At 35.0% G+C, this 20,607-nt stretch overlaps 1 protein-coding gene across 1 annotated transcript in view; it reads left to right on the top strand.

Moving 5' to 3' along the window:
• The window catches only part of DNAH7 (dynein axonemal heavy chain 7), a 303,845-nt gene that overhangs the window by 16,710 nt on the left and 266,528 nt on the right, over nucleotides 1-20,607 (top strand). Inside the window, exons 5-8 of the mRNA XM_007494538.3 lie at nucleotides 6,527-6,605; nucleotides 10,717-10,897; nucleotides 12,991-13,066; nucleotides 16,639-16,764. Coding sequence (XP_007494600.1) covers nucleotides 6,527-6,605; nucleotides 10,717-10,897; nucleotides 12,991-13,066; nucleotides 16,639-16,764 — 462 coding nt within the window. The remainder of the gene's footprint in view (nucleotides 1-6,526; nucleotides 6,606-10,716; nucleotides 10,898-12,990; nucleotides 13,067-16,638; nucleotides 16,765-20,607) is intronic.

The following is a 20,607-nucleotide window of genomic DNA, read 5'->3' as shown; positions in this document are numbered from 1 at the left end:
CATCTGCACAGAACAAGAGAGTTCACTGGAGACATCATAAGCCTATTTAAGGGTGGCAAAAAGAATACTGACTTTTGATTATTTTCAGCAATTTATGGTTACAAAATGCTCAAAATGTCTTATTAAAGATTTGCACTTTCAAATAGTAAATAGATGTGTTTTTTTTTTAAACTCTTACCTTCCATCTTGGAATCAATACTGTGTATTGGTTCCAAGGCATAAGATTGGTAAGGGCTAGGCAATGGGGGTTAAGTGACTTGCCCAGGGTCACACAGCTAGGAAGTGTCTGAGGTCACATTTGAACCCAGGACCTCATGTCTCTAAATCCACTGAGCCAATCAGCTGCCAACTAAATAGATGTTTTGACAGAGGGTGTAAAGTTGTTTTTTTTTTTAAATGTTAACCTGACTTTAGTGTCTTCCTTTTGCTGTTATTCAGTCTTATAGGATTCTGATTAACCAGCAAAGAAATTTGATTCACTTTATATTGTTGCCAATTCCTTGAAGGCATTATAGTAAAGAAGTTGGGGAATAAAGACAATTGGGGATTGCAATTTGAAAACACGTATTATGCCACCAAAGGTGAAATATCCCAGGAATCCCTATCTATTTAAAGTATAATTTTTTATTTTTATTTTTTTGAAATTTTTATTTAATTAGTTAATTTAGAATATTTTCCCATTGTTACAAGATTCATGTTCTTTCCCTCCCCTCCCGCAAACCCCTCCCATTGCCAATGCACAATTCCATGTGTGTCACTGATCAAAACCTATTTCCATATTATTGATGTTTGCACTAGGGTGATCATTTAGAGTCTGCATCTCCAATCATATCCTCATTGACTCATGAGATCAAGCAGTTGTTTTTCTTCTGTGTTTCTATTCCCACAGTTCTTCCTCTGGATGTGGATAGAGTTCTTAATGTATGATTTTAAAAATCCATGTGTGACCAACAATCTTTTTCTTTTTTTTTTAACCCTTACCTTCCATCTTAGAATCAATACTGTGTATGGGTTCCAAGGCAGAAGAGTGGTAAGGCTAGGCAATGGGGGTCAAGTGAATTGCCCAGCGTCACACAGCAGGGAAGTGTCTGAGGCCAAATTTGAACCTAGGACCTCCCATCTCTAAGGCTAGCTCTCAATCCACGGAGCTACCCAGCTGCCCCCTCTCCCCCACAACAATCTTTTTCTGATCATAGAGTTTGCTCTTTGTTTACTGTTTAATCTACACTTGTATCCCACTGATGTACCGCCTTGATAACTGACTCCCAGCCTGGACTACATTCTCTTATTTGCTGCTTAGACCTTCCCTAAATTTTGTGCTCCATCATTATGGGTTTATCTGATCTCTAGATCCTGGAAGATCCTATCCTACCATTAATCAAACCTTAGCTCTGAAAGAAAGGACAAAAGAATTAGAAAGACCTCTATCCACAGACTCTTACTAGCTGTGTGACCCTGAGCAAATCACTTCTCTTCTATTTGCCCTAGTTTCTACAACTGTAAAATGAAAATAATTTAATAACAACACCTATCTCTAAGCATCATGAGGATCAAATGAAATAATATTTGTAAAAAGCACTCAGTACAGTACCTGTACATAAAAGTACAGTACAGTACATAAAAGGTCCTTTCTCTGTGTGTGTGTGTGTATGTGTCTATGGGAATTCTTATTCTTCCCTCCCCTTCTCCCCCTTATGCTATCTAATCTAAAGCTGTGTCAAAACTTTCTGTTTTCTTTTCAACTTCCCATGAGCATCTTTTCCCTCTACCCCATCAGCTAGGCACTTGTCTCATATTCCTCTTGAAATAAATTAAGGCCATTCATTGATAGCTCTCTTTTTCTTCTCTTCATCTCCTCTCTATCATGACTGTTTCTTCATTCCATTTCCTGTTAAAGTGGTCTTTCTGCTTGCCAAGATCAACCTTTTACACGAACTCCTGATTCTCCCTTCTTCTCCAATAGATTGCCTTTTCTATATCAACTTTTTCACTTATCTTTGATCTCTCTACTAACTCCTCAATGTCTATAAACAAAAAGTTGTATCCTATGTTTTAAAACCAAACCAAACAAAAATCTTCTTTGATCCTACCTATCCCCTCTAGCTATCACCTTGTATTCCTCCTTCACTTCTCCACTAAACTCTTTGAAAAATTCCTCTAACTTGGTGCCTCTTCTTCATCCACCCTAAACTCTCTACAGTCCGTCCTCTACCCTCTTCATCCAATTAAAACCACTCATTCTGAAGTTTGCAATACTCTATTAATTGCTAAATATAACGACCTAAATGCTAAATCTCCCAACCAAGGTTTTGTCATGATTTTTGTTCTCCCCCCCCCCCACATTCTCTTACATGAGAGTTCCAGGGGTTCAGTTATCATCTCCATCTACATGGTTCTCAGACCTACTGTCAGCCATATTTCTCTCCTGAATTTCATTCTCAAATTACCAGCAGCCTATTAATTATTTTAAACTGGATGCTTCATAGGTATATCAATCTCAATATGTCCAAAACAGAACTTGATGATCTTTTCCCCAAAACTCACTCTTCTTCCAAACTTGCCTATTATTGTCAAAGACAACAATATTCTTCCAGTCAGAACTTCCATTTTAGAGAGGATGCCTAGACCAAAAGTATTTTCATTTCTCTCCAGGACACACTGCTGACTAGTCTGCATAAGACTGTCTACCATGCTATCGTAATCTCTTTCAACTTGGAAACTCACTCTTTCCTTAGGCTATTATTCACATTGGAAATACCCTCTTCTTATGCCTAATCTCAGGCTGATTCCTTCCAGAACCTCCAATTTAAGGGGGGAGAGGAGGGAGGCCCAAGCCAAGGATGGCTCATTGAGAACAGGGGCTGTCTTTCTGCTTGTTATTTATATTCTCAGTACTTACTAAAATGCCAGGTACATGGTGATCACTTAATAAATGTAGGTTGACTAATGGACTGAACCAAATACTCACAGTCACCTTGGACTCTTTGTGGTTATTTAATGCATATATCCAATTTAGTTGGTAAATATTATTGCTTTTTACCTTTATTATAGTTCCCATATGCATCCCATATTTTCACCCATACCCATAATTTTATAAAAAAAACTTATTTTCATGTATTGCATTAAGTATTTCCCAGTTACATGTAAAAAAATTAACATTGAAAAAAATGAATTCCAAATTCTCTCCCTCCATCTCACTTCTCTCCTTCCTTGAGAAGCCAAATAATGATATAGACTATACATGTGAAGTCATACAAAACATTTCTTTAGTAGCCATGTTGCCAAAGAAAACACAGACAAAATAAAACATTAAAAATGAAAGTATGCTTCTGTCTGCATGAGATGGATAGTATTTTTCCTCATGGGTCCCTTACAATTGTGTTGGATCATTGTCTTGATCAGAGTACCTAAGTCTTCCACAATGATCATCCTTACAGTATTTGCTGTTACTGTGTCCTATGTTCTGGTTCTGCTTATTTCAGTTTGCATTAGTTCATGTAAGTCTTCCCAGGTTTTTCTGAAACCATTCTGCTGGTGATTTCTTACAAAATAGTATTCCATCACAATCGTATACCACAACTTATTCAACCATTCTCAGTTAATGGGCATCGTCTCAATTTTCAATTCTTTCTCACCACAAAGAAAGCCGCTATAAATATTTTTGTTTAAATAGATATTTTTCTCTTTACTTTGAACTTTTTGGAGTACAAATCTGATAGTGATATTACTGGGTCAAAAAGTATACACAATTTTACAGCCCTTCATGCATAGTTCCAAATTGTTTTCCAGAATGGCTGGATTTTTCAACATCTCCTCAAACATTTGTCATTTTTCCTTTCTATCTTGTTAGACAATATGATAGGTAGAGGTATTATCTCAGAATTGTTTTAATTTGCATTTCTCTGATCATTTGGTGGTTTAGAGTATTTTTTATGTGACTATTAATAGCTTTGATTTATTTTTCTGTAAATTGCTTATTCATATCCTTTGACCATCTATCAACTGGAGAAGAGTTCTCATTTTTATAAATTTGGCTCAGTTCCTTATACATTTGAGAAACAAGACTTTTATGATAGAAACATATAACAATTTCCCCCAGTTTCCTGTTTTCCTTTTTAATTTTGGCTATATTCGTTTTGTTTCTGTGAATCCTTTTTAATTATCAGAATTATCTATTTTACTTTGTATTCTTGTCTATCTCTTGTTTGGTCATAAACTCTTAAATTACCCATAAATATGATTGGTATATTTTCTTATGTCTAAATAAAGCAATTTAAAAATTGTTTGAAGGATAATGTTGGGGGAACTCAATTGGGCACTTTGTCCACATCACTGTCTTAGCCATTTGCCAATTATCCTACTTTAAAGCCTTATCAACTTTTGTCTGAATGGTTGTAATATTTTTATAATTAGTCTTTACTCCTTAAACCTCTCTCTACTTCTATCTATCTTTCAAATAGCCACCAAAGTAATTTTCCTAAAGCATAGGTTTGACCCTTACCTAATAAATTCCAGTTTCCTATTTTCTCCAATATCACATAAAAAGTTCTTCTTCATCCTCCTTTTTGCCCTTCCATTTTTCTTTTTACTTGACTACTCTCACTGCTCTCTATGATCCAGCCATAATGAATATTATATCTTGAATATAATACTGGGTGTATGAGATATTCAGGGAGGACTAGTACTGCTGGTGCGAGGGTTTGGCAAGTTCTTTTCATCTCTGCTTTTCCTCTTTTGTTGTCCATCTACCACCCAACTCTCACCTGTGGCTCCAAAAAGCTATTGCATGTACAGAGGTCATACTATGGTAAACCATCTCAGCAGACGTACTAAACCAGATTAAGAGTAACTGATAGACCTCAAATCCATTGATGAGTTGGGGAAGTGGCTCCACTGTGAAGACTTTCCTAGCAAATTGAGTGGATGAGGACAATTTGTTCTACTGGTCACAAAGGTGGCTGAAGCACAGGTGCTATGGAGCACTTAGAATCTGGTTAGCCATTGAAGAAGCCACTGCATTCTGAACCATCACCAGTAGTCCTCATTTTTGTCTTGCCTCTGGATTTCAGTGACTGGAAGAAAAAGTGACTTTGTGATGAGTGTTCAACTTTACCTCATTTAAATCCCATTTATGCTCAAGCCAAAAAGACAACACTAAAGATGTCATTTTGACCTTTTTAAGCAGGAAGGACAACAATTAACTGGATATAACACTCCATTTCTCATCTCCATGCCTTCATACTAGCTGCTCCTCATCCAGGAATGTTATCTCTCCTCATTCCTGCTTCTCAAAACCTCTCACTTCCTTCAAGATTCATGTCAAATACTACTTTCCTCAGGGGTTTTTCCCCTCAGTCCTCTGTAGTGGAGTTTTTAGAGACCTAAAAGGGTCATCACTTATCACTCTGGTTCCTTGAGACTGAGCTCAAATAATAGCAGTAAAGAATCAATTAAGAGTGAATCTTATAGCTATTTATTCAGCCAGCTGGGGAAGATTGCAAGATGGAAAACAATCTACTCTGAGCATAATATAAGTGTAACCATATATAGAGAGTTTTAGGGCAGCATTCATAAGCTAAACATTATTTAAATTAACATTATGTGAAACAAATAGAAAAGAAAGATGGCTAATCATAAAAATAAAAGTGTTTTACAAAAAGAATAATCTAGTTGTTGGAACTAAGTGTATTCTTAGCTACAGGATATAGATAAGGGAGTTATCCTGTGAGTATAGCTGGCTCCACTTAAATCAAAGACATCTGCCTATCACACCAAACAGGAGGGAAAACTTTCCAAAGGCTCCAGAATCTCCACCCTTCAGGCTTTTGGTACCAATAAGAAGCGAGAATGAGATGCTGAAGGACACTAGATACTACAGCTATGTGCATCAGTCAACTTCCAACAAAATAGCTGAAGTTAGTGTGCCCCGAAACAGGGTTATTTCTAAAAAGGGGAGGGAGGAGAAGGTACCTTTTTGTTACGCAAATATGCCAGGGAAATTCACAGTGTAATCCTAAGGGGTTCTGGTAAGATATACTAAGGCAAAGGCAATTAGATGTGAACTGGAAACTCTTCCTTAGGATATCTACTGAAGTTGATCTCTGGGGTTCATTTGGGAGGGGAGGGTGTCTTTGTCTACTTCTCACACCAGAAGAAGATTATATAGGCTAGAAGGTAGGAGTTAGTTGGGGAATGGAGTAGATTTATTGGGAAAATATGTCCCTGAGTTCTAAATTACCAGCTTTTGAGTGAACTTTCAGACAAATTCTGTATTCGGTTGCTTTCTTATATGAGATGTGGTTAAAGGAATATAGAAAAAAAAACTTTTTTAGAGAAACTGTTTTTGGAGAAATGCTATAAATACCTATGCTATAAATTTCCGATATATATTAAACTATGGAAATTGCTTATGATTTAAATAAAAATCACAATTATGATTTACTCTTGGCTTATTTTCTAAGATGAATACTGTACATTCTCATCTTTCATTTTATATTAATTTGAATAGTTTATATGATTTTTCTAGGCAGCAAGACACTAATGTAGACCAGACTGTATTGGATGAAGCACAAGGAGGACCAACCAATATAGAGAAAGACATTTTGGTAATGGGCTCTTTTCTTCTTCTTTTTAAACTCTTATCTTCCATTTTAGAATCAATAGTGGGTATTGGTTCTAAGACAGAAAAGCAGTAAGGGCTAGGTAATGGGGGTTAAGTGACTTGCCCAGGGTCACAAAACTAGTAAGTGTCTGAGGCCACATTTGAACCTAGGACCTCCCATCTCTAGGCCTGGCTCTCAATTCAGTGAGTCATCCATCTGCCCCTAAGGGACTGTTTTCTTGATAATTATACTTGAGAATAGCAGGAAACTTTGAAGATATACATAGGGTCATAAATCTAAACATAAAATAAATAAGAAAGAAGTCAAAGAGATGAATAAAATCTTAGAAAAGTTAGATAAGATAAACTTCTGAAGAAAACTACGGGAATAGAAAAGAGTATATGGAACTTTCACAAAAATCAACCATATGTTAGGGCCTAAAAATCTTACAACCAAATGTAGAAAAGCAGAAATATTAAATGCATCTTTTTCAGACCACAATGCAATAAAAACTATATTTACATAAGGGCTGTGGAAGTATGGATTGAAAACTAATTGGAAACTAATCTATGAATTGGTTAAGAAGAAATCATAGAAATAAATTAGTAATTTAATTTAAAAAATGGCAACAATGAGGCAATATTCTAAAATCTTTGGGATGCACCCAAAGCTGTACTTAAGGGAAAATGTATATGTAAAATGCATATATTAATAAAAGAAAGAAAGAGCAGATCAATAATTTGGGCATGCAACTAAAAAAACTAGGAAAAGAATAAGTTTAAAATTCCCAATTTGAAACCAAAACAGAAATTCTGAAAATCAAAGAAGAGATTAATAAAATTGAAAGTAGGAAACAATTGAACTAATAAACAAAGCTAGTCATCAGTTTTATGAAAATTCTCATATAATAGATAGACCACTGCTTAATTTGATGTAAAAAAGGAATGAAAACCGAAATTACTAGTATCAAAAATCAAAAAGGTGACTACCTCCATGAAGATGAAAGTAAAGCAATTATTAGGGACTATTTTGCCCAATTATATGCCAGTAAAACTGAAAATCCAAGTTAAATGGATAAATGTTTGCAAAAAATATAAACTGAGCAGATTAACAGAAAAGGAATACTTAAATTACTTTAGAAATTGAATAAGCCATTAATGAACCTCCTAAGTAAAAATCTATGGCACTAGATAGATTTGCCAAGTGAGTTCTTCCAAACATTTAAGGAACAATTAATCCCAGGACTACATAAAGTATTTGAAAAAATAGGTAAAGAAGAAGCCCTACAAAATTCATTTTATGACACAAGTATGGTAATCATGGAAAACAAAAACATAGGGGAAAAATTATAGACCAAATTCCTTAATGAATATGAATGTAAAACATTTAAAATAAAATCCCAGCAAGAAGACTACAGCAATTTATCACAAAGACCAGGTGGGATTTATATTAGAAACTTAGGGCTTGTTCAATTTTAGGAAAACAACCAACCTAATTGAACATATCATTGGCAAAAACAACAAAAATCTTATTATCTCAATAGAAAATCCTTTGACGAAATACAACACCTATTCCAATTAAAAACACTAGAAAGTGTAGAAATCAGTGGGGCCTTCTTAACCTGATATGTAACAACTCTCTAAAATCAAGACCAAGCATTATCTGTATTGTGGATATATTTGAAGCCTTCCCAGTAAGGGTAGGGTGAAGCAAGGAAGTCCATTAATCAACTTTATAATGGAAATGTTAACTATAGCAAGACAAGAAAAAGAAATTGAAGGAATAAAAAAATAAGGAGGAAATAAAACTATCTCTCTTTTCATATGATATAATAGTATAGTTAGAGAACCCCACAAGAAAAACAAGTTTAAATAATTAACAATATCAGTAAAGTTGGAGGATATAAAATAAACCCACATAAATCATCAACATTTCTATATAGTATCAACAAAACTCAGTTGGAAGATATAGAAAGAGAAAATTCATTTTAAATAACTGCAGGGGCAGCTAGGTGCCACAGTAGGTAGAGTTACAGGCCTGGAATTGGAAGGGCCTGGGTTCAAATTTGACATATAACACACTTGAAATTCTGCCTGCCAAGACAAATTCAGGGATTATATGAACATAGTTCCAAAACACTTCTCATTCAAATAAAAATTGATTGAAACAATAGAAGAAATATTCATTGCTTATAGGTAGGATGAACCAATATAATAAAAATGATCATTTTACATATGTTAATTTACTTGTTCATGAACATACCAATCAAACTACTAAAAATTATTTTATAGAGCTAGGTAAAATGATTACAAAATTCATCTGGAAGAATTAAAGGTCAAGAATATCAAGGGAATCACTGAAAAAAATGTTAAGAAAGGCTTTGTAACAGTTCCAGATTTCAAACTATATTACAAAGTGATAATCATCAAAACAATCTGGTACTGACTAAGAGTCGCTGGATCAGTGGAATAGATTAGGTACAGTAAATGAGCATAGTAACCTAGTGTTTGATAAGACCCAAGCTTTTGGGATGAGAACTCAATGTTTGACAAAAGTTCCTGGGAAAACTAGAAAACAGTTTAGCAGAAATTAGGCATAGACCAACATCTCTCATTGTGTAATAAAATAAGGTCAAAATTAGGAAAGCGTGGGAAAATGTACTTGTCAGATTTATAGATAAAGCATTTATGACCAAAAAGTAAATGATCATGGAAGTTAAAATTTTGATAACATTGAATTAAAAAGCTTTTAAAACACAAAACTAATGCAATCCAAACTAGAAGAAAACAGGAAAGTAGGGAAAAATTTTCACAGTTTCTCTGATAAAAACCTCATTTCTCAACTATATAGGATACTTAGCTAAATCTGTAAAAATTGAGCCATTCCCCATTTGATAGACAGTCAAAGGATATGAACAGGCAGTTTTCAAAAAAAAAGAAATTAAAGTTATTAATAGTTGCATGAAAAAATGCTCTAAATCATTACTGATCAAAGAAATGCAAATTAAAACACCTCTACATCTGTCAGATTGGCTAACATGACAGAAAAAGAAAATGACAAATGTTTGATGGGATATGGATAAAATTGGCATGCTAATGCTAACTGTTGAAATTGTGAAGTAGTCCAACTATTCTGGAGAATAATTTGGAACTATTCCAAAGAGTTATAAAGCTTTGACCCAGCTATATCACCCTCAGATTTGTACCTCCAAAGAGATCCCCCCAAAAGAGAAAAGATCTATATGTGCAAAAATATGTATAGCAGTTCTTTTTTTGTGGTGGCAAAGAATTGGAAATTGAAAGGATGCCCACTAATTAGGGGATGACAGAAGTTGTAGCATATGATTGTGATGGAATACTATTGTACTATAAGAAATTATGAGTAGAATGGTTTCAGAAAAACCTAGGAAGACATATAATCAGCAATACTGGAAGGATGATCATCTGTGAAAGATTTAGGTACCCTGATCAAGACAATTCCGAAGGATCCCTGAAGAGAAATGCTACCCTCCATATGAGTGAGAACTGATGAATTCTGAATGCAGATTAAAGCATACTTTAAAAACTTTATATTTTTAATGTTTGATTTTGTTTGTGTTTTCTTTAGCAATGTTTTGCATGACTTCACATGTATAATCTATATCAAATTGCTTTGCTACTTAAGGAGAAGAGAAGCAAGAGAAAATTTGAAAGTCAAAAAAATTTTAGATGGTTGTTAACAAAGTTTTTTTTGCATATAATTGTAAAGTATTTAATAATGAAAAAATATATATATTTAAAAATCTGTCTCCAACAAACCTTATTTTTCCTACAACTTTCTATGTTAAATTCAGCTTCTGCTTTGTTAAATACCAGTTTTGCATCCTGGGTAGTTTTTTCTACCACAGTTATTATTTGAGGCAAGGAGTTTTGATTTCTACCAAAACCTTAAATTTGAAAAAACAGACAAGCATGAAATTATATAAGGATGAAAATTACATGAATTGAAAAAAATCTGTGAACCATACCTTATTCTCCGAAAATTAAGTTTTGTTCAATATCTACTCAGTAAAAATTATCCTATGATTTTAGATAGAGTTAAACTCATCTACACTCTCTTTGTCTCTTTTATATAGCGGTACTACTATTATATCCACCATGGGATTGATACAGAACATGTAGCTCCAATGGAAGACTCGTGGCTAGAACATGTCTTGAATTTAGTCCCCAAACACCTGAAAGTACTTACTGACAGAATACTCGTACTGTCAGATGAAATGAGAGAAGATTATCTCCTCAGTGTAAAGAAATCCATTGGTAATATTTTTGGTTTTTAAAATTGTTTTTAGTATCATAGTAACAACTAAGAAAATAAAAATAGCTAACATTTGTATAGCATTTTTAAAGGATGGTGTAGTGGATAGAATATTGGGTTTGGGATCAGAAATATTTGGACAAAAATCCTATCCTGACAATTAACATCTTTGTGACCCATCTCTGTGATCCTGGGGAAAGCACTTCATTTCATCTCTGTGTGCTTCAAGCAGATCCCTAAGACTATATGATCATATGGCCATAGATTTAGAGCTGGAAAGGACCCTGGAGGTCAACAATCTAACCTTCTCACTGTGATAGAGCATTAGAATTTAGGATATAGCTGTAGAAAACTCTAAAAACTATACTACCAAATCAGTCTCTTTTTGAGGACCCTGTTATGAACAGAGAACTATGTTAGATATCTTGAACAATAAATATAGCATTTTGAGTTCCTACTTGGTGAGATAAATATAAACATGAAATATTAAATGGCAAAAACAATAATATCAGTGATGTAACAGCAATGATACGTGATTAATTGCCTACCAATAGTGAGTCCTTTGAATTTAGAGGATGGAAAGCTCTCTGTGATCTGGAATAGTTGGGGATGGACCACGGAAGAGGAACTTGAGTTGGGCTTTGAAAAATGAGAGGCAGACTGAGGGAGAGTTAGATATGGAAACAGATTAGAGCTGGAATATTAGTTCTTCACCTCTGTTATGTCAGGTGGCAGAAAAAGTGTTGTGGTAGATAGAGTGCTAGATGTGGATCCAACTTTAGATACCAGCTATGTGACTGTGGGCAAGTCACTTAGTTTCTCTTGGCCTCAGTTTCCCCAACTGTAAAATGGGGATAATGATAGTATCTAGCTTACAGGGTTTTTGTGAGTATCAAATGAGATAATATTTGTAAAGTGCTTTGCAAACCTTAAAGCAGTAGATTGGTGTTAGCTATTATATTCTTGAGTCCCTGTTGAAACCTAGAGGAACTCTTCTCAGAATTGTGTTTTTAAATGAACAAAATTAAATACAAGCGATTCATAGGATTACAAAAGAAATTGATTATGTTGAAATGCATCAAGATATTAAAAAAAAAAAAACAAAAACCTGTGAACACCAGATTAAGAACCACTTAGAGGGCCACCTAGGTGGCTCAGTAGATAGAGAGTCAAACCTAGAGGCCAGAGGTCCTGGGTTCAAACACTTCCTAGCTGTGATCCTGGGCAAATCCCTACTCCCCAGCTGCCTAGCTCTTATCACTCTTCTGCTTTAGAACTGATATTTTATTGTCAATTCTCAGACAGAAGGTAAGGGTTTGTTTGCTTTTTTTAAAGAACTACTTAGAGGGAAAGCTGTCTGAACTCACTGAAGAGCAGTATTGCTGTTGTCTGTTATATCCTTAAAAAGAAAACTCAATTCAATTAAAAGAGCATTAAGCACCACCTACTACATGCATACATCTGTATCTGCACCCTGGTAGCTGTGAGGAATAAAGACAAACGTGAAATGGTCACGATCCTTGAAGAGAGGGGGAAATGGAAAAACATGTAAGAGAGTATTCTGTAAAGACAAACTAGAAACCAAAAGGAGACCATTCTAGCCTCGGGAACAGGGGACCCATACAAAAGAAAAACATGGCAGCAGAAGGACAGAGTTAGACCCAGGCAACAATAATGAGGCCAGTTTGATTGGATTGTGAAGGGAAATAACAGGAGCTCAGCCTAGAAGAAGGGAATACAGTGTTTCTTTTCTTAGAAGAAGAAAATAACTACTGTCATCATCTTTATGTTGGAAAAGAATTTCCTTTTAGGTAAAAGGCTGAACAGGAAATACTGTAATGTTCAGTAAGAGCTGGATCCTTTTCAAGTGAAAAGTGGGGATCTGTCTTTTGAGATAAAGACTGGTGTCTAGATATATAAACTAAATGCAGTCTTTATCAATGAAGACTATAAAGATTACGTTTTCTCAATAGAACATTCTCTAAAATAACTTAAGCTTTTGCTTTTAAAGACCATTTCATTTTCTTATTTGAATTTAAATGCAGCATATATAAGTACAATGTTGTTTACCAGAATGCCTTGTATTATTTTTTAGTTGACTTTGTTTTAAGAGATCCCAGGGAAAAAGAAGAAGACAAAAAGAAAGAGGAGCTTCTACCCCATCGTTTGGAGTAAGAAACTTTATTTCATAAATATGGATTATTTTGAGAGCAATCATGTGAATATATGTGAATGGGGATATATATTATATATATACTTGTATATCAAAGGTATTTCTCCTAATGTATTCTATGCATGCATCTCTTGCCCTTAGAAGACTATGTGAAGCATAGGAAACATTTTTGTTTTGAATATAGACACATATACAGCCATAAGAAATAAATTCGAATCATAGGATCAAGAAGAGGTCTTTAGTATTGTCTTATTTAATTCTTCCATTTTACAAATATGAAAACTGAGACCCAGAAAGTTAAAATGACTTGTTCATGGTTATGTAGGTATAATAACTCAGAAATGGAATTCCAACGTAGCCATCTGGAGGGCTATGCTATTTCCACTGAATTACTTTGCCTCTCAGATAAGTCAGTTGTTATGAACTTGGACCTACTTCTTAATAAAAATAATGAACCTTTAGTAATGCATTCCTGAAATAGCTTTCGTAATTGGAACCAGATTCATTTTCTTAAGTAACTAGCTCAAGGTCTATATTTATATTTAGTTCATTTTCTTTCACAAAAAATATACTTTGAATTGTTTTCCATAATTAAAAAAATGCCAAAATGAAGTTAGGGAAGGCGTATTTGAGGAACATCTAAAAAGATGATGAGATCCAGATGTGCCATTTGATTGGCATCAATAAGAATAACTACTGATAGTAAGCCAAAGCCAAATGTCATTTGTAAAATCCATTAGTGAGAGAATAAAGGGATAAAATAAGTTTTTAACTTAGGTATAAAGAAAGAACAAAAAGAAATAGGGGAAGCCCTTAGAATATAAGAAATGATGATTTTGATCAGTGGTCTCCAAATCTTTTACTTGAATATCAACATTAGTAATTTTTTTTTAATGGTTGACTATGCTTGTAGAAAAGAGGAGAGGGAAACTTTTTCAGCTGTTGTTGCTATTGGTGCTTACATCAGTTAAGTTATAATTGTTCTGAAGAACTGATACAATGGATTAGAAATAAGGAAGGTTGGGAGTTTGTAGAGGAGTGTTTAGCTGTAATAGGTGATGAGTAGGTGAAGACAAGCTCCATGATTGTAACCCATCTTCCCACCTTCCTATTATTCTATCAGATATATTTTGGGATCAAATCATAGTTCCCTCGAGGATTATACCATAGTCCCCAAGGTGCATGCCCTAACCTTTCTGTTTGGAGACAATTGGTTTATATTATAAGAGTTGGATAAACAAGGAATGGATGTTCAAATCAGAACATCAAGGTTAGGCTATGTTAACACAGAAAGAAGTTATACACGCTCCTGGGAAAAAATTTCAAGGAATTTCTAAAGACAGGTTGGAATGTATCTATGAAAAAAATTAAGAATAAAGGAAATAATTTGAATTACATTCTGGAATGAATAAGAAATCTTGGAAAATATTTATTGAATAGCATAGATGATTGACCTTTTCTATTAAATTTTTGTAATTATTATATTGTGTCAAAACATTGAATATTTGTAGGAAGACAGTGATTTACATTTAAAGACTGATTCAGTTACATAAACACAATTAAGTTACATAGTTTTAATTGAAATACATAATTTTAAACAAAGTGTACCAAGTGCTTCTTCTCCGGATGCTACACTAAAAGGACAGAGATAGAGATTATTTTAGAGTTGTATTCTAAGACATGAAAGCCTGACCTGGGGCCATGTCTCTTTAGCTGTGGATGGATACCCATCTTTCCATTTCTTCCATCTTGAGGATGGATCTTAGTTCAATACCTGTTCTGTGAAATTTCATTTATTTAATTTTAAATTAAATTTATTTAATGACATGAGGCATTGCTCCTGGAACCAAAACTTAAATGGACAGGTTCCAAGGGAGTAACCTTGATTCATGTAAATAAAGATGCAATGGGTTTAATCAGAGGAACCTTCTTCTCTCTCCTCTGACCCCACCAATTCTTGATTAGTTCCTACTAAGAGTACACACCCATACTGTTTTTGGAAATGGGCCCCTTTCCAAGTCTTGACTCTGCAATGAGCCATACATGCTATAAAGAATTTGGAATTTGAATGATATATCAATCCCCCTACCATGGTAGCTCCTTCTGGAGGGAAGAATAAAAGAGACAGAGGGTAGAGTGAGTTCTTTTAAGGTCTCTTGGATGACCTCTTTAAGGTACTGTCTCAGTGGCTAGTCTTCCTTGTTGTAGACTCATTCTCCTGCTGAGATCATGGGATTGTTGTTGCTATTCTAGCACATAGAAGCAAAAACATTTCCCCAAACTGCTGGTTTATAGGTTTCAGGTTTATGCAGTCTTGCAAACATTCTTCTCAAGTTTCTCAGGGTCTATCTATAACATCACAGGACCTCAGAAGGTACCTCAGAGGCCATCTAATCCAATCTATACCTGACCAAGAATTCCCTCCGTGATATCCCCAACAAGTTGCCAGCTAGCCTTCATTTGAAGATACTCCTTCTGAAACATGTCACTCTAGTTTGGAATAATTCTAATTATTAGGAAACTTTCCATCCATTGAACTAACTTCCATCTATTCCATCTAACTTCCATCTGCCTCCTAATTATTTATTCAAGGGCCAAATAAGTGATCCCTTTCCCACATGAAAACCCTTCAGACTCTTGAAGACAGACATCAAGAGAGTCATTATCCCAGATGAGATTTGACCAGTTCAGAGTATAGAAGGACCATTAAATGCAATAGTCAAAATGAGTAATGGAGTCAGTCTACTATCCCTGAGAGCAATCACCCCGGTTGGTACTAATAGTGAGAACTAGAGGACCACTCCTTGGTTTGGTTTATTTTAAGTTGTGTGACCACCACTTGTCACCCTATCACACTTCTGACAATGCCTGCACATTCATGTTTTCCTTCGGACACAATGTTTAATGTGTTTCATATTTTACTTGAGAGGTGGAGCTTTTTTCTTGTTCATGCACTCTTGTTGTCACAATGGGCTCTCCTATGTGTGAGGAGTGAGGTCTTCAAGTAGTAGCTATCCTGCTTTTCCAATTGATAAATCTCTTTAGTGCACTGTGAATGGCAACCACATATATACTATGATCACAGTCATATAGATGTCCTTATACTTGGTTTTTAAAAATAAAATATGTAGTATTTTATTTTCCATTTTTAGCATAAATGAAAAATATCACATTTTCTTTCTTGGTCATTCCTACTTTCTGAGATTCTACCCATTCCTCAAGCCCCAACTTAAATTCCTTAATTAATCTTTTAGTGATATATTCAAAGTAGAAATGATTTTTGTTCCTCAGCACTTTGTACTTCCTTTATAAACTTATGTTCTTTCTATATGTGTACTTTCATTATTTCTTTTAATAAATGCTAACCTCCTTAAGGGCATAATTATATTTTATTTTTCTTCATATCTTTTTTTAGCTTCTACCTGATGTTGTATACATGGTGGGTGCTTAATATATATGTTTAAATTGAATTGTATGTAAAAGATTTTGAAAATATTATAACTGAGAATATTGAATTTCTTAAAAAGTGTTTTTTTTAATAGTATTGGTTGTGTTCTTCTTGCCTTTTAGGATGGAAGTTTTGCCAAAACCTTGGAGGAAGACTTTTTTTGCAGCACGAAATTATATTAAAGAAAATTTAAATGCAATGAACCCTACAATGCTTGCTGTTCTAGATCTATGGCAGACTTCTTTTAAGTAAGTGACCTTGCTTTTATTAACATTGCTAAATAATGCTCAGATGAAAGTAATACGGATCATCTTTTTGTTAAAATTAGCCTATTAAATTATAAATTACTTGGAGGCAGAAATTGTATCATTTTTTAGCTTAGCTTTTTTATTCTTAGCACTTAGTACAGTATCCAGCACATAATAGGAGCATAATAAATATATATTTTTAAAATCACAAAATACACTGGTTGTTTTGGAAGGTAAAGTAGCATGCCTGTGTAATAGTATCAGAAGATGGTGATTAGGTATAAATGTACCACTTAATTAATTCATTTTTGCACAAGGAGTATTTATAGAAAAGATCTAGCAAGAACAGAAGAAAAAACTCTCTTTGAACTGGGGCATATTCTTCTATACTACCTTGGTCCCTGGGGAGAGCAGAATAAAATTGAAAATGCTTGCTACAAACTCTTGATCTCATGAAGTTCATTTCGAAATGTGACAGCTACTGGATGAGTTTCTTCCTTGCTATAGGACATGGCATTAGCTGGATTAAGCAGGTTGCTCCTTACTGGGCTCACCTCTAAACTCTAGTATGTATTCATGTCATTGGACCTCTTTTCTTCTTTGAACTCTCACAAGGCCCTTAAGAAGACAGAGAGAGAAGCCAGTCCCAACCCAGATTCAATCTTACCAGAGAGCCATGTACTCACCTGTTTTCATGGGGCTGTCCTTTAACTGGAGGCCTACAGTAGTTTATCCTGCCACTTGAACACAGCCAGGAAGAAAAAAGAAAGATCTGTTAATGCCTTTGGTATGCATGTTTTATTCTTTCTCAGTAGCCACTCAAAAGACTCCTTTTTTGCCAAATAAGTGAAGAGGAAATAGTCATAGATGGCTCATTGATGTTTTTAAGTATATATAGGGGATTGCATCAGGTACATGATAGGCTCCTTCCCATTTTTTAATAATGGTTCAGCTTTAAACTCTTGACCTCTGTTCCTCCACTTGGATTTCACTGCTATTTTTTCCTAGCTCTATAAATTATCCTTTGGGGAGTCTGATGGGTAAAGCATTGAATAAGTAAATTGGATTATGCAATACTATCATTTTTATTATATCGGTTTGACCTACCCATGGGCAATTTATTTTTCTTTTAAATTTTAAATTTTAGGTTTTTAGTATTTCTGCAAAGAGTACCTTATATTTGGAGTCATATAATCCTTTGGTAATTTAGTATAAAATATTCCCAAATACTCTGTGACTTCTGTAGTTATATACTAAATGGAATTTCTCTTTCTAGTGCTTCTTAATTAGATTTTGTTGGTTAATTATAAGAATGTTGATAGGAAAAATTATAGTAAAATAGTGGATTAAGACAGGAAATTACCTGCATCTTCCAAACTCCCCCCTCCCCAATAACTTAAAATAATACCTCAAAATGAATTTTAGAGTGGCAGAAATAATTAAAAGTTGTCAACCTAAGAAAACTTGAGAGGACATTAGGAAAAATCTGACCTCCCATGAAGGTGATCAGACAGGAGTAAAGTGCAGATATCTTTGGGCTGCCTAGGCAATAAACAGGAATCCCTGGGGGGCAGCTGTATCAGCAGCAGGAGTTTTTGGCCAATGATTGATGTGGGGTCAGGTGGCTAATCAGAGGAAGATTGTGGGGCTCTCCCCTGGCACTGAGTGTGAGGACCTGGAATGCAGATCAGCTGTGGTCCTACCGTGACTGCCATGGAGGAGGAGCAAGCATACTCCAGAGTGTGCAGTTGCAGATGGCAAGGGATCCTGCTGGTTGGGGCCACTTGCAGGAGATCAGAATTCTAGGCTGTAGTTCAAGAGCAGAGCGTGAGCTGATACTTGAGGATGTGGTGGGAACCAAAGGGAGCTCAACCATTTGTAGTAGCAACAGTGCTGAGGATCCTGGTTAGGTTCAGAGGTGGAGAGGAATATCTGAGCTCAATCACAAACCAAAGTGTGAGCTGAAGGAGCAGTGATCATACCTGAAAATTGCTCTGAAGTTTTAAAACTAGAGGAAAAAAACAGAAACTGGAAAAAAAATCCACCAGTCACCACCTGTAAGAAATCCCCAAATGAAAACTCAAAGCAACATAAGAAGAAAAAATATATGCATACATATTTAATAAATTAAAGGACCTTCAGATATTCTTGAGGCAAAGACCAGAACTGAACAGAAAATTTGACTTACAAGAAGGAGAAACATAAGAAGGTAAACATGAAAGACTTATATATGGAAATTAATAAGGTTAAACTGCTTACATCTTTGTTATGTTATTTGTAACTCTTAAGAATGTTATCATTGGGAGTAGCTCGTGACTCAGTGGATTGAAAGCCAGACCTAGAGACAGGAGGTCCTGGGTTCAAATGTGACCTCAGATCTTTCCTAACTGTGTGACCCTGGGCAAGTCACTTAACCCTTACCACTCTTCTACCTTGGAACTAATACACAGTATTGATTTTAAGATAGAAGGTAAAGGCTAAAAAAAAATTATCTTTACTAAAGGAGTTTCAAAGAGTATACATAGATATGAGAAAAATTAATGTTGAATTGTATAATTTATTAGCAATATTTCTATGTGAAACCATTCATTTTCCCAAACCCCTAACCTCTGAAGATCAGGCAGCTCCTAAGCTAATGTAATTACCCCTTAGTCTCAAGGCATGTAACTAGGGTAGGGACTATCTTTTGTTTAAGGCAACATGGAGACCTGTTTCTTTAGCTATAAATAAGAACACTTCCTAAAGCATTTGAAAGCTAAGCCCCCTGTGTCCTTGCTAAATTAAACATAACATCTAGATTTGAGGGGCCACAGTTGGCAAAAGAACCACTGAAAACATGATTGATGCAATTCATATTTTTTCTAACCAAAGACTGTTAGAAGTTGAGCTTCATAAGCTTCCTGATATTCCATTACTTAATTAACAGAGAAGGGTGGGTGTACCATTGTATAAGTGGAAATTTTCTACCTTTGAATTACATTCCCCAGAATTCCTTTTGTATTTCACAGAATTCCTTTTCCTTCTCCACCACATTGTGCATTCACGTTTGTATATAAGTTTTGGGAACTCATCCTTCTCTTGCGAGCATGGCTTAGTGCCCTTTTTAGTCTAGCTTTTATTTTAGTTATTTTAATAAATCATATTAAATATTATATTTGGAGTTATTGTATTTTAATTTAATTTATTGTATTTTAATTCTCACATTGTCCTTCCCTAGCTTGGTGAAGCTGCAGGGACCCAACCACCTGAGGAATAGACCTCTCCCTGTGATGAAATAATAGGGGAGAAGTTGAGATCTCTAAGTGCCTCTTTTTTTAAAAAAAAAAAGCCTACTAATCAGGGGTGCCAGGAGAGGTCCAAAAGACAAATTGTCAGGTCAATCAGGAGGAAGTCAGGACTTCATATAAAAGAGGGTTAGTGCTCACAGAATCTCTTTCTATACAGAGGTGGTGTGTGATTGACCAATCCTTTATTAATTAGCTGCGTGCCCCTCTTAGTAAACAATGTTATTCTTAGGGAAATGGGCCCATATTGGTTAAAATTCTAGATGTTACAGATTGTGAGTTGAGTATGATGAGATGATCCAAAAAACAAAATTGGATGGGGAAAGGTAAAATGGAGTAAATTATCTCAGACAAAAGAGGTGTTGAATGGAAAAGCTGTTAGAGTGGAGAGCACGAGGGGATAGAGGGTGAATATTGTGGGAACCATATTCTTATCCGAACTGGGTTAAAGAAGGAACAACCTATACATCTAGTAGAGTTTAAATAGGAGGGCAAAGGAATTGAATAAAGCAGGGAATTCGAAGGGTATATGGATTAGAGAGGAAATGGACAGAAGTAA

The sequence above is a fragment of the Monodelphis domestica genome, chromosome 4 (genome assembly GCF_027887165.1).
Source record: "Monodelphis domestica isolate mMonDom1 chromosome 4, mMonDom1.pri, whole genome shotgun sequence".
In the NCBI taxonomy this organism is placed as follows: domain Eukaryota; kingdom Metazoa; phylum Chordata; class Mammalia; order Didelphimorphia; family Didelphidae; genus Monodelphis; species Monodelphis domestica.
The sequence above is the reverse complement of the archived record's forward strand: the minus strand, read 5'-3'. Positions and strand labels throughout refer to the sequence as shown.